Below are 13,640 nucleotides of genomic sequence, written 5' to 3' on the forward strand. Positions count from 1 at the left end.
CTTCTCCAAGAAAATTGTTAATGTAGCCATAGTGTATATAACAGCTAAATACATATGCGCGTATTTGTTTTCATTAATTATTTTTGTATTTTAGGGATTCGAAGATACTGTAAATTAGATCAATATTTGGATAACCTTAGAAGAGATCTTATTTACTGGACGCATCATCTAAATCACATTTTTTCCTCATTGAACCAGCGAAATAACCAAACATTTTTTATAATTAGTTTGTTCTCTTAATATAATAGGTAAACTGAAAAGTCCCCGGCCTGACACATAGATGGCACTACTAGAATTAAATCCATATGTTTTTTAGTTAACCCTATACGTCAAAAGATGCGTGTAAAAATGAGACAGCTGTCGGATCATTAATTTGTGACTTATGGCATTTTGAGTGAAGCAACTTTTGTTATTGCGAAAAAAAATGGATAAAAAGGTATTTCGTATGTTGATGAAATATTGCTTTTTGAACGGAAAAAATAGAGTTGAAGCAAAAACTTGGCTTGATGCCGAGTTTCCAGACACTGTCCCAGGAAAATCAACCATCAAGGATTGGTATGCTAAGTTTAGACGTGGTGAAATGAGCACTGAAGACGGTGAACGCAGTGGACGCCCAAAAGAGGTTGTTATTGAAATTGAATGAAATAGCAGACACTCTAAAGATATCAACTGAACGTGTAGATCATATCTTTCACGAATATTAGGGTATGAGAAGGCTCTGTGTAAAGTGGGTGCCGCGCGTGCTCAGTTTTGACCAAAAACAACGACGAGTTGATGATTCAGAGCAATGTTTAAAGACGATCAAGCGTAATAAACCCGAGTTTTTGTATCGATATGTGACAATGGATGAAACATGGCTCCATCATTTCACTTCTAAGTCCAATCGACAGTCATGCGCGTGGACTGCACACGATGAACCCGCTCCAAAGCGTGGGAAATCGCAATAGTAGGCTGGCAAGGTTATGGCGTCTGTATTTTGGGATGTGCATGGAATAATTTTCATTGACTACCTTGAAAAAGGATGGACCACCAACAGCGACTATTACATAGCGTTATTGGACCGTTTGAAGGACGAAATCGCCGAAAATCAGCCGCATTTGAAGAAAAAGGAAGTGTTGATTCACCAAGACAATGCACCGTGTCACAAGTCAGTGAAAACGATGGCAAAAATTCATGAATTGGGATTCGAATTGCTTCCCCATCCACCTTGTTCTCCATATCTGGATCCAGCGACTATTTCCTGTTCTCAGATCTCAAAGGAATACTAGCTGGGAAAAATGTTCGTCGAACGAAGAGGTGATCGCCGAAACTGAGGCCTATTTTGAAGCAAAGGACAAGATGTACTACAAAAATGGTATCGAAAAGTTGGAGGGTCTCTATAATCAGTGTATCACCCTTGAAGGGAATTATGTTGATTTAAAAAAACTAATTTTGCCAAAAATATGTGTTTTACTGTGGCAGGCCGGTGACTTTTCAATTGACCTTTTAAATATCACCAGACCTGGTTCATGACAGGTTTGATGCGGGCATGATCCAATATTTTCTGTACTTGTACACTGTTGAAATTCGACAACCCAATGCTCTTCGCCAAACCTAAATCCACGCACTCCTCCATCCCCTCCCAGGTCTGGCAGAAATCGTGATCATAATAGACGGCATCCTAAAAAACATGAATAATAAAATTATGGTTTTCCCCGGAATGATGTTTTTTACCTTAAAAGGGAAATGTATGTCAAATACGCCACTGTTCTTGCAGGCAACTGGCCAATGAATCAGGTACAAATCGACGTAATCAAATCCCAAATTCTCCAGAGATCTCTTAATGGCCGGTACCACGTCCTCCCTTTCGTGGAAAGTGTTCCACAGTTTCGTCGTGATAAAAATGTCCTCACGTTTTACAATACCTGTAATATAAAAAGAAATATTTCTTTATATCAATGATAATCTCTGTAAAAAAATATAAATAAAAGTTCATCCACCATTTTGTCAACAATATTGGTGGCGTTTGCTCTGATCTAGCATTGGGAACTATCGACTGTTTAGCAATTGACTACTTTTTATTATCGACTGTTTCAGTCGCTATTTTTGGTTGGACTGATTTTACTGATGTAATGATATGATGTAATATATATAGTTTTATGATTTTTTGGTAGTTTCCTTGTAAATAACAACATATTGTATATTCATATAGCAGCATTTTGGAACGATATTTTTCAAGATTGTTAATGTAATAGGGTATAGGGTAATAAGATTAAAATTGTGAATAATAAATAGTTAAATACTTTTGACTGTTTTTATGGCAATAATAAGTAATATTTCGATTACTCTCTCCATTTTTGTTAACAATTATGTTCAATAATAAATAAAGTATTTACTTTATTTGAAAAAGCTCTAGTAGTTATTGTGCGATCATTTTTAATTATGTCACGGATTAATTTTCTTTCTACGATTAGGTATATGTGTAATTTTTATATAGTATTTATGGTTATTGTACATTATTAGTTTTTTAAGTTTTGTTAAAATTTTTTTGTATTGTCTATCTTTATTATAGTATGTTATTTAAAAATAGCAATTATCATATTAAAATACAATAACACATAGTGGGATATTATTCCATTGCATAGAAAAATTCCTTTCCTTTTTATAGATCCACAGAACAATCAAATATAAACTGTTTCGACTGTTTGGACTATTTTGCGATTATCGACTGTTTCGACTGTTTTAAGTCAATATTTCCCAACGCTACTCTGATATTTTATGGTAGAAAAGTACCCAAATCGTTTAAAAAAAAAACAGTCAACGTTACGTAATATAATACAAAATTTCCTGTCCAATCACGCGACGTGAAATACTTGGTTTGAGATGAAATATTCAAGGGAGAATTTTACACCATTTTGTATATTGTTGTTATAAAAAAATATCAGAACCATGAGTTAATTTTCTTCAAGAAAGCATATATACTCATTCTTAATAAAATATCATTTTAGTTGAATGTCATTGTAGAAAAAATGTAAAGAGTAGCACTAAAAAACAATAAGTTATTTTATTCAAAGTATTTTCTACCTTGAGACAAACTGTATCAATATAATTTAACCGAGATCTTGATCGGTCAACCAAATATCATATTACTTAATTATACTCAATGTTTATTAAAATGTTAGCATATTTGTGGTTGTGTACTAGCATTTCCAGTGTAACTTTGTAATACACAATACCAAGTGACATTTATAGCATAATTTAATTGAACCTCCCGCTGTCCAATTGAAGACAATAAAATTGTGTACGTCATATTAACGGGTAAATAAATGTAATAAACGATGAGGTTAATAAATGATTCGGAGTGGGCAGTGTGTAATTGAGAGACTTCTTTAAGAGAGTTATAGTTTTGGTAAAATTAATATTTATATATCATGATATAATTTCTGTTTTTATTTAATTTCTTAATATTTTCATTCTGGGGTATTCATCAAGTTTTAACATTCTATTATTTTTACTAAAAGTGTCTTTTTGTCATCATATTTTTCCATATAATTTTAACAAAATTCTTTTACGTAAATTATTCTTAATGATAATAATAATAATGAATGATCCATGTCATTTGAAATTCATTTTATCGAGCTTGATTGAACATATGTGTAACATTTGGTATGGAGAGTTTCATAGCAATAACAGATTATATTATACAGTATATCAGAATTCATTCTTAACCTATTATTCTATATAAGGCTATATAAAATAATTTTAAATGTTCTATTACAAATGGACATCTAATAATAGGTCAATTGAAAAGTCCCCGGCCTACCATAGTAAAACACATTATTTTGGCAAAATTAGTTTTTTTTATTCAACATAATTCCCTTCAAGGGTGATACACTGAATATAGAGACCCTCCAACTTTTCGATACCACTTTTGTAGTAGGATTTGTTCTTTGCTTCAAAATAAGCCTCAGTTTCGGCGATCATCTCTTCATTCATCAAAATTTCTTTCCAGCGAGCATTCATTTGAAATCTGAGAACAGGAAATAGTCGTTGGGGACCAAATTTGGAGAATACGGTGGATGAGGAAACAATTCGAAGTTTTCATTACGATTCGATTTGTTTTCACTGACTTGTGAGACGGTGTATTGTCTTGGTGAAGCAGCACTTTCTTTTTCTTCAAATGCGGTCGGTTTTCCGTCGATTTCGTCCTTCAAACGGTCCAATAACGCTATGTAATAGTCGCTGTTGATGGTCCTTCCTTTCTTAAGGTAGTCAATGAAAATTATTCCATGCGCATCCCAAAATACAGACCCCATAACCTTACCAGCCGACAGTTGCGTCTTCACACGCCTTGGGGCGGGTTCATCGTGTGCAGTCCACTCGGATGACTGTCGATTGGACTTCGAAGTGAAATGATGGAGCATGTTTCATCTATTGTCACATATTGACGCAAAAACTTGGGTTTATTACGCTTGATAATCTTCAAACACTGCTCCGAATCATCAATTCGTCGTTGTTTTTGGTTAAAAGTGAGCTTGCGAGACAGAGCTTTCTCATACTCAAATATTCGCGAATGATATGATGTACACGTTCAGTTGATATTTTTAGAGTGTCTGCTATTTCATTCAATTTCAATTTACGCTTATTCAAAATCATTTTGAGAATTTTTTAAATGTTTTCGTCGGTAACAACCTCTTTTGGTCGTCCACTGCGTTTACCGTCTTCGGTGCTTTTTTCACCACGTCTAAACTTAGCATACCAACGTTATTGTTCTCTTGTGGATCTCTAAATTGTTAAGACCCCACTGCCCGGCCGTACAGCTTTCTGGCCCTTGTTCTTTCGTCCAGGGTGCATTCAACCATTATATGCTTGGTGTCCTTCACACCATTACCACATTCGTATAGACCTTCACTCTCCCTTAATCTAAATTTGCTGATGTATACAGCCATATTTCCGTGTTTTGTTGTTAGTTGCACCGCCTTTCTGCTTAAGCTCAATATCTCGCATCCCACCCTCTCGCAGAAGTCATGGCGAGTTCTGCCATCGCTTGAGTTGTTCCAGACCAGCTGCCACCTGTCGATTGTTTCGCTTTTTTTCTCGCATTTGATATGTCCTTTACTTATCCATCCCTGGTTATCCATGTTTACTATCGCCTTTCTTGTTGCCTTCTTTGACAATCTATCCTTATCATTTCTGGTGTGGACAGGTCCCTTGTCCTTTATATATTTATGTTAATATAAATTTCACTCAGTTCTTTCAATGTCGTCCTGATGTCTATGTAAATATTCTTCTTTTGCGTTCGGATCACTATATATATTTTGCTCTAATTTCTGATAATGTGTTTGCCAATTATTTTATTATTGTTAATAATGTTCACCGCTATCGTCAATTCCGCTACGTCTGCGTTAAGGCTTCCATTTAGCTTAATGCTATTTCCTGTCCATTCTTGGATCTTTCCAACATGACTACCCATACTCCATCCAAGCCAGCACTAGCGTCCACCCATATTGTTCTGCCAGTTTCATGTGTGTCCAGGCAATGTCCCATAGCTACGGTACGGATTTTGGATCAATTGCTTTGGTGCCCATGGGGTAACCATATCATTTGCTCAAAGTGGTCTGCACCTGTGCTTCTGTGTGTAAAGGTGGAATGCCCGCTACAATTTTCGCCAGCCTTGTTGCCGTTTTGCCTTTTTATCGGCCCCTAGATCTTTGCTATCAGAATGTAAAGTGTTCTTACAGTGACAATAAAGATATTTTAAAGCGTGTTTTAGTATAAAATTAAAAATATTGTGTCTTAAAATTATATTTACTGCAGGGGGTATTATTTACATATAACATTTAATGTGTTCAATTTTCTAGTATAACATAAATGTTTCAGCATATTACCATTTAAAATTATATTATCAATATATATCAGTTGTCATATTGAATAGTGTTTTTTTTTCTAACTTTTATTGATTATTCAAATGTTAAATAGTAGTTATATTGTTATTATAATGCCTACACTTTTATAAGTAATTTTTTTAATTAAAATATATTTTTTAAATTTCCCGCTAAAATATTTATGTTTGTGGCATTAACTGTGGCTCTGAAGGGCATAATTTAATCATAATTTTTTATATGGGAAATCGCCTTCTATGTCTGACTATTGTATGAGGCTGATAACTTACCGGAAATATGTAAAAATGTCGCCCAAAATAACTCGACACAAGCAAAGTGATTATAAGAATGATAATGTTCATATTACCTTCATTAATAGCTTTTCTGACGCCTGCTCCTACTTCTTTCTCGTTGCCATACAACCAGGCACAGTCAATGAGTCTGTAACCGCATTTTATGGCATGGTACACGGCATTTTCGCATTCACCCAATGGAGCCTGAAACGGAACATTTATATATATTACTTTTACTTACAAAACATATAATTAAACGTTTATGAGAAAGTCAACAGTCAAACATTCCCGTAGAAATGTCAAAAAATACTGTGACTGTCATCATCAATCAAGATATATTTTCATCATTCATCAAGGGAAATTTACAGTGATTTACACTCGCAATGGCCACCGAAATCGAAATGGAATCAAACCGGTCCACCGGCAACGTTAACAAACAGTTACTAGAGAACCAATCGTTCCTTTACAACGAGAACCAAAGACTCCAAGAGAACGTGCGTCGTCTGTCCAAGCATCTGGACGAGCTCAAGCAGAACTCGGTCGATCCCAAGGTCCTCGAACATCTGATGTCCGAAAAAGGTAACTTGATCGCCTTGAACGACACGCTCAAGAAGAAAATAAAGGAACTGAAGAGTTTACCGGCCAGTATCACGAAAGAGGACCTCGAGAAACATCAAACCGAGAAGCAGGAACTGTTGCAGTCCATCGACGAACTGGATATCGTCCTGTCGAGAATAAATAATCGCTCGGAGGCGTTCGAGGTGACCTTGCCCAAAGAAAGTACTGTTCAGAAGTTGTGCGATACTTTAACGAAGCGTCTGGAGGAAGAACAACAAAGATCCGATGAGGCTCTGGAGACTATCCGAAGATTGCGAGACGATGATGAAAAAATGATGCTGAAAGATAAGATATCTGATTTAAAGCAGTTAATCACCGACTTAGAAGTGGAGAACACCAAGATGAAGTTTGAAACGGAACAACTTGCGGACGAAATACAAAGGTGTGGCAAATTTATTTTTATATCTATTTCTATCTTTTTACAAGCACCATATATAGAGTCGTGAATTATCTTTGATGAAAGATGAAAGATGAAAGTTACTGAAAGATGGTTAACATCAAGAATATTACTCAAACAATTTGATTGAAACGTACGAAAAAATTGTTGAAATTGTACGAGCAACAAATTAGACTTGTTTTGTTCGTAATTTAATTTTGTGTATGTGTCACATAAAGAAACAATAATTAAAAATTAGGAACCCTTCAGACTCCGGGGTCGACCACCTAGTCTAAGAGATTTGAGAAGTGTTCTAACCAAATTAGAACAACAACAAAAAGTTCTTGTCCCCCCGGGATTCGAACCCGCGATCTCCCCATGTGATCTCAACGCTCTAACAGTTACATCATAGAAGCAGTTGCCTACAATATTTCTACGACTTCTCATATGAAATGGTTAAGGTTTAAAAAGCAAATAATGGTTTCTGCACTGAACGACTTCCGATTTTCCGTCACATCAGCTTAACAACAACATTATACACAGATATTTGATTATTTTCGATAAAAGATAAAAAAATTTTCGATGTATGAAAACTTTGTCCAAGCCTTTGGTATTGGAGGGTCTCCCTCGATTTCCCACCTTCCCCCATCAGATCCTGACTTGGTACCAAGGAGACCACCTCGGAAGTGCACTCTTTCGAATAAAAAAATAATTTTGAAAATCGGTTCATAATTGACGAAGAAATCGGCGAACATACACTAAAAAATATATACAGAAGAACATAGAACCTGCTCCTATTTTGAAGTCGGTTCGAAAGTAGTCAGTTACTAAATATTCGATAGTCAGCCGATAGTCCCCAACGCTAGTAATAAATATTCGGTATATTATTCTCTCATATTATCCTATTATAAGACAACTAGCGACCCGCCCCGGCTTCGCACGGGTGCAATGCTGATACTAAATTAAATACACTACAGAAAAAATATGAACGTTGTATATAAAAACATAGCAGCCCGCTCCGACTTTGCACGGGCATAAAATATATATGCCTATGTCACTCAATGAAAACATGATTAAAATCGATCCAGTATTTTTGGTTCATTCATTACTGCCCTTGGCCTGCACGCATTAAATTTGGAGTAAAACAATTCCTCTTCCCCTATACTTACTATGAAGATTTCCTGCTATCTTTGGAATATCTAAATTCATACAATTTTTATTACATTACACATTTTTAAACGCAAATTTTAAATTTGTAATATCTCCGAAAATATTTGTTTAATTTACATGGTGTAAGGAACCATATTGATCTATATTAATTGCACACTGTATTTAAGGTACTTAATTCGATAAGGATTAATGCCGTATTGCTTAAAATAGCTTCGTAAATAAGCCATTTTCTCACGTAAAAAGTAAACAATAAAAATGGTTAATGTGGGTTATCCCTAAAAGATAAACATATACCATCGCGGACTTTTTTGTAGACCTTTTTATGGTGTACAATACTATAGTACATTAATTTGATCTAACTCGTAGGGTTAAGCAGCGTTTTTGCTAATTGCTAAATAAGCCTAAAAAATAGGTTAATTTACGACATCACGTTAGAAACCTCTAAAATTAGCAATGTTGCCTTAGTATATTATGCATGTATTATACATATAAACCTTCCTCTTGAATCACTCTATCTATTGAAAAAAACCGCATCAAAATCCGTTGCGTAGTTTTAAAGATTTAAGCGCACATAGGGATATAGGGACAGAAAAGGCGACTTTGTTTTATACTATGTAGTGATTAAAACATCTTCAAATGATAAGTGTCAAAATGTTATGTATATAAGAGGCTAATATAGTAAAATAGCACTTTAGATAAGAATATTAATAGTAAATTCAATTAAAATAACAACGGGTGCAAGTATGGCCTCGATATATTTTTATTACCCTATTATTCTATGCATTGTTCACTTAAAATCTTAACTGTTATGAACCTACTAAAGTTTAATTGTTCCTGTTTGTTGAATAGTGCTTTGTTGTAATTATTGCACCGTGCAGCATTGAATTATTTGATTGTTTATAGTTCAATGAATAATAGTTTGTTCGTTTTAATATCTCATAATAAATTATATAATAGATAACGAAATATAGCATTTTAAATTACATATTGGTTTATTACGTAACAAATCTGAGTAAATTATTAAAAATCGCTCAATTATTTTTTAGAAAATGAATATAATTGTGAAGCAAAAATTTTTAAAATAAAAAAAATATGTATTTTCGGCAGATCTTAATAAACCCCTTCATTATGGCGAAATTTCTTACCGGTGAGCATTCAGCGAACAGCCAGTAGTCGCTGGGAGCCAAATCTGGCGAATACGGTGGATATGGCAGCAATTTGAAGCCGAATTCATGAATTTTTGCCGTAGTATTGATTGATTTGTGACACTGTTACCCTTCTCAAGACAATCGATGAATATTTCATCACGCACATCCGAAAATACCGGGGCTATAACCTCTACAGCTAATTGTTGCGCTTTCCAGTTGGCGTCCACTCAGATGACGAGCGTTTTGATTCCGGAGTGGAGCGATGGATCCATGTTTCATCTACTGTTACATATCGATGCAAAATTACGGGTTGTTACGTTTAAACACTGATCAGAATGATCTATACGTTCTTATATTTGGCCAACATTGAGGAAACGCGGCACCCACTTTAAAGAGCTTTCTCATAGTTAAATGCTCATGCAATATGAAACCAACACGTTTTTGCTATCTTTACGATGTTACCTAACTCACGCAACTTCTCTTTTCGATGCTTCAAAACCATCTTGTGGATATTTGGATGTCTTCTGGTGTTACCACCTCATTTGGACGTCCACTGCTTTCTGCATTATCGACTACATTTGAAATCAGAAAACCAAAGTTTTATTGTTTTTTCCCATCAAGAAGCAGTGCAAAATTAAAACACGCAATTGTTTTTGATCCATTGATTTGAAAATAACAAAAGTAGTGTCACTCTTAGCATGAAGGTTTTTTGAAGGCCAGTACTAACTGAAAAAGTGGTGAATGTAATAAAAATAGCGTCATCTCTGTGTTAGGCCCGGGGCTTTTCAGCCCATTTGTTATGTCAAACGAGTCATTAAATTAAAAGAAGTTGAAGATAATTGAGCAAATTTAAATTTTTTTGCTACTTACTACGCACTATTATGCTATTTATTGTTTTAGGCAAAAAATCAATGTCGAAGATGCAGCGAAAGACATCAGGGAACTAAAGAAAGAAAAATACCGCTTAGAGGACGAAGTGGATAAGTTGAAGCAGAACATATCCGATCTGGAGAACGATAAGCTCAATTTAAAGAAGGACATGATCGAAGAACTGACCGAAGCCAACCGAGCCAAACGTGTATCAGCCGACACGGAAATCGCTTTACAGCATATCTCTGAAGCCTACGAGAACAAGAGAAAGGAGGTGGCCAAGTACCAAAAACAATTAGACGAAGCAAACACAATTATAAAAGCTTTTAGAGAGCAGTTTGATAAATCTGACACCTTGAAATCTTAGAACCAGTATATTTTATTTTTGTTTTATGTTTCCTAATTTTTATACCGTTATTCGACATGAAAAGTAAATACTATGGTACTGTATTATTTGTTTTCCTTAATATTCTTAAAATCTATTTAAATTTTGCTTCCATGAGATTCAAAATCAAAGAACTGCTTGGTTACTTCGAAGGTATAAGGTATTCTCAACTTAACTTAAGATTAAATGGATTGGTTTATCAGTCGCTCTGTTTATAAAGCATATTTGGGGATACGAATATGGAGTTGCACTAAAATATCAAACCCACTAGTAATCTAACGCTGCCAAAGCAAAATTCTCCAATTTATTAGCAATGTTTATCGCTGCGTAACCATCGAAGAACTTTCAAGAAGAAGGTTATCCAAGATTTCGTCTTAAAATATAAAATAAGGTTATTAAATCACAGCAAAGTGGGAGCAATACAGCTGCTGAATAACACGCAAGAAATCAGAAGATTGAAGCGAACCGAACCTCATGGACTTATACTGCATAGTGTATATAGTATATTCAAAGTTTTTTTAATAATGCATCATGGATATTTGTGACGTCGAAATATTGCAATGTTGCCGAATTAACTCAATTCAGTTTGGCTTCGACCTACAAAAAAATTCCAATCTAAATAAAATAATTGCACAAAAATATTATGAAATATAATTTATGTTAACATTACGGTAACTCTAAAAACTACAGTTAATTATACAGCTACAATAATTTATAGGTAAGACTTCAAATCTCTTATCACTATTGCTTTCAAGAATTTTTCATACATCTAACAGCCGGTCGCCGTCTAGTTGTCAGATGTACGTTAAATTCTTCAAAATATTAGTTATAATTACTACAGTTATAAACTGGCAAACATTATTTTAGTCCTTTGATTATTTTGATAATTTTAGTCACTGCGTAATATAGCATATTACTTTGTTTGAAAATGCCGAAAACAATAGATATTCAGGGTCACAAATTGATTGCGACTTTAAGGGGTTATTTCGAAAAGGAACGAGATTGATGGTATTAAATAATATAAGTCCCTTCAATTTTATTGAAAATGTTTTTAGCGGGTTGCTGCCGCGCTAAATATTACTGTGAGTACTGTGAATAACATCGCTTACAAAATGACGAATAATGTGTTAGATTTACCCAAGAAAACCCGTCTACATACAAAGTGGGTGAGGAATCTTGACCATCTTCATATTGACTCTATTCGAGACCAAATATACGAAATGTATAAGAACAGTAAGTACACAAACTATTTTATCGATATAAAAATAATTTAATGAAATTATTTTGAAGAAAATTATGTGTTTGGAAAGTATACCCAAAAGAATTAGGGACATGCAGAGTTTTGAGGGATGTAAGACATCCTTTCATATAATCTTAAAGGGTTTAAATGATGTAATAGACATTGGCTTAAAAAGAGTTCAATTTTTAAAGGCATAAAATAAGACCAAGTAAGATAAACTATTTGAATTTTTGTATCTTTATGAAGCTTGAATATTTCAAAATGGTTTATTGTGGCACTCTTGACAAGGCAGTAAAAAGACAAAAAAAGTGTAAAAACAACAAAAATTGATGGAAAAATGTAAAAGTTACAATAGCATTTGATAAGATTTTGTTGGCCATTATATTTATTAATAATTCATAATATTGTTCAAAATTAGACATGAGCATTAGATTACGTATCTAATAAAAAACTGTTTTGTAGATATGGTAAATGCATTAGACAAAATTCAGTAATTAAATTTATGAAGAATGGTGTACACAGATAGTAGAAGAAGAAATAAAATATACAGAAACAAGAACTAAACGAAAAAAGTAAATATGCTCTCGAATGAAACTAAAATACGTTCATTAGATGTACAGTTGTTAATTAGGTGGATTAGGCTTCCAAGGGTATACCCCTACATAAAAAATTAATTCGGCAATAATTGCGATGTTTCGACGTCACAAATATCCGTGATGCATTACTAAAAAAAATTTGAATAGGCTATAAGTGTTACTCTTAGCTTTGGTGTAAATAGTCTAATTTAGTTTTAATTTTCGAAATACATACTGATGTATTAAAAACGTACTCGCTTTGTTTGTGTATCAATGCAAGTACAACAGAACAGTAGTAATAAATTAGTTTGTAAATTAAGATTGTACAAAGCACATCAGATGTAATTAGAATTTTTTGTTTATTTTTTAAGACCAAACAACTTTTGAAGAATACAGGTGGTGAGATAGAGCCTTTCTTCTTCATTGCATATCTGTTTTCAATATATAACAAGCCTTTTTTTCAATGCCCAAATGTATAGCTCTCAATACAATTTTAATGCAATATCATGCAGTGTTGTCAAATCTAAGGACAAGACTATATATATATATATATATATATATATATATATATATATATATATATATATATATATATAAAATAAAATTGTATTGAGAGCTATACATTTGGCCATTGAAAAAAAGGCTATATATATATATATATATATATATATATATATATATATATATATTCTACTCTATTTTTTTCAAAACAAAATACAAAAGTTAATGCCAGAAAGTCTTGTAAAATATATTATTTTTTTAAAATAAAATACATCCATAAAGCAAATAATCTAGCTGTAAATTTGGCAACATCGACTTTTAACATTTCGGCTTGCGTCGACGAATATACGAATAGTTCCGAAAGTAGCCGAACCTCTGGACCACGATGGTTTTTAATGTATACTACGTTGTAATACTTGTCCTATAACACGTGAGGCATGGTTCCCTTAGTGCCAAAACAAAGTAGTGGTTGATACGGATTTTAAAAATATAATTGCCTTCGAATTTGAGTGTGATTTCCAAAAAATTTATTAATTATGTTGTTTTCAAATATATACTAAATAGTTTTTCAATCGAACAATAAAAATATATTATATGAGGTGG

General features: G+C 33.6%; 2 protein-coding genes across 3 annotated transcripts in view; one reads left to right on the plus strand and one right to left on the minus strand.

Annotated features, from left to right (window-relative positions):
* Positions 1 to 13,640, minus strand: part of LOC143191614 (aldo-keto reductase family 1 member B1) — a 38,774-nt gene that overhangs the window by 2,673 nt on the left and 22,461 nt on the right. For both annotated transcript variants that reach the window (XM_076396865.1, XM_076396866.1), the window contains exons 2-4: positions 6,229 to 6,358; positions 1,714 to 1,904; positions 1,502 to 1,660 (exon numbers count right to left, since the gene is read on the minus strand). In XM_076396865.1, the coding sequence (XP_076252980.1) occupies positions 1,502 to 1,660; positions 1,714 to 1,904; positions 6,229 to 6,358 (480 nt within the window). The remainder of the gene's footprint in view (positions 1 to 1,501; positions 1,661 to 1,713; positions 1,905 to 6,228; positions 6,359 to 13,640) is intronic.
* On the plus strand, positions 6,471 to 10,733 carry LOC143191620 (uncharacterized). Its single transcript, XM_076396873.1, has 2 exons — positions 6,471 to 7,154; positions 10,367 to 10,733. The coding sequence occupies exons 1-2, from the start codon at positions 6,538 to 6,540 to the stop codon at positions 10,701 to 10,703; spliced, it is 954 nt and encodes a 317-aa protein (XP_076252988.1). The 5' UTR covers positions 6,471 to 6,537; the 3' UTR covers positions 10,704 to 10,733.

The sequence above is a fragment of the Rhynchophorus ferrugineus genome, unplaced genomic scaffold, assembly GCF_030347505.1.
Source record: "Rhynchophorus ferrugineus isolate W39M unplaced genomic scaffold, kcgeb_rfMv2 rfM2, whole genome shotgun sequence".
NCBI lineage: Eukaryota > Metazoa > Arthropoda > Insecta > Coleoptera > Curculionidae > Rhynchophorus > Rhynchophorus ferrugineus.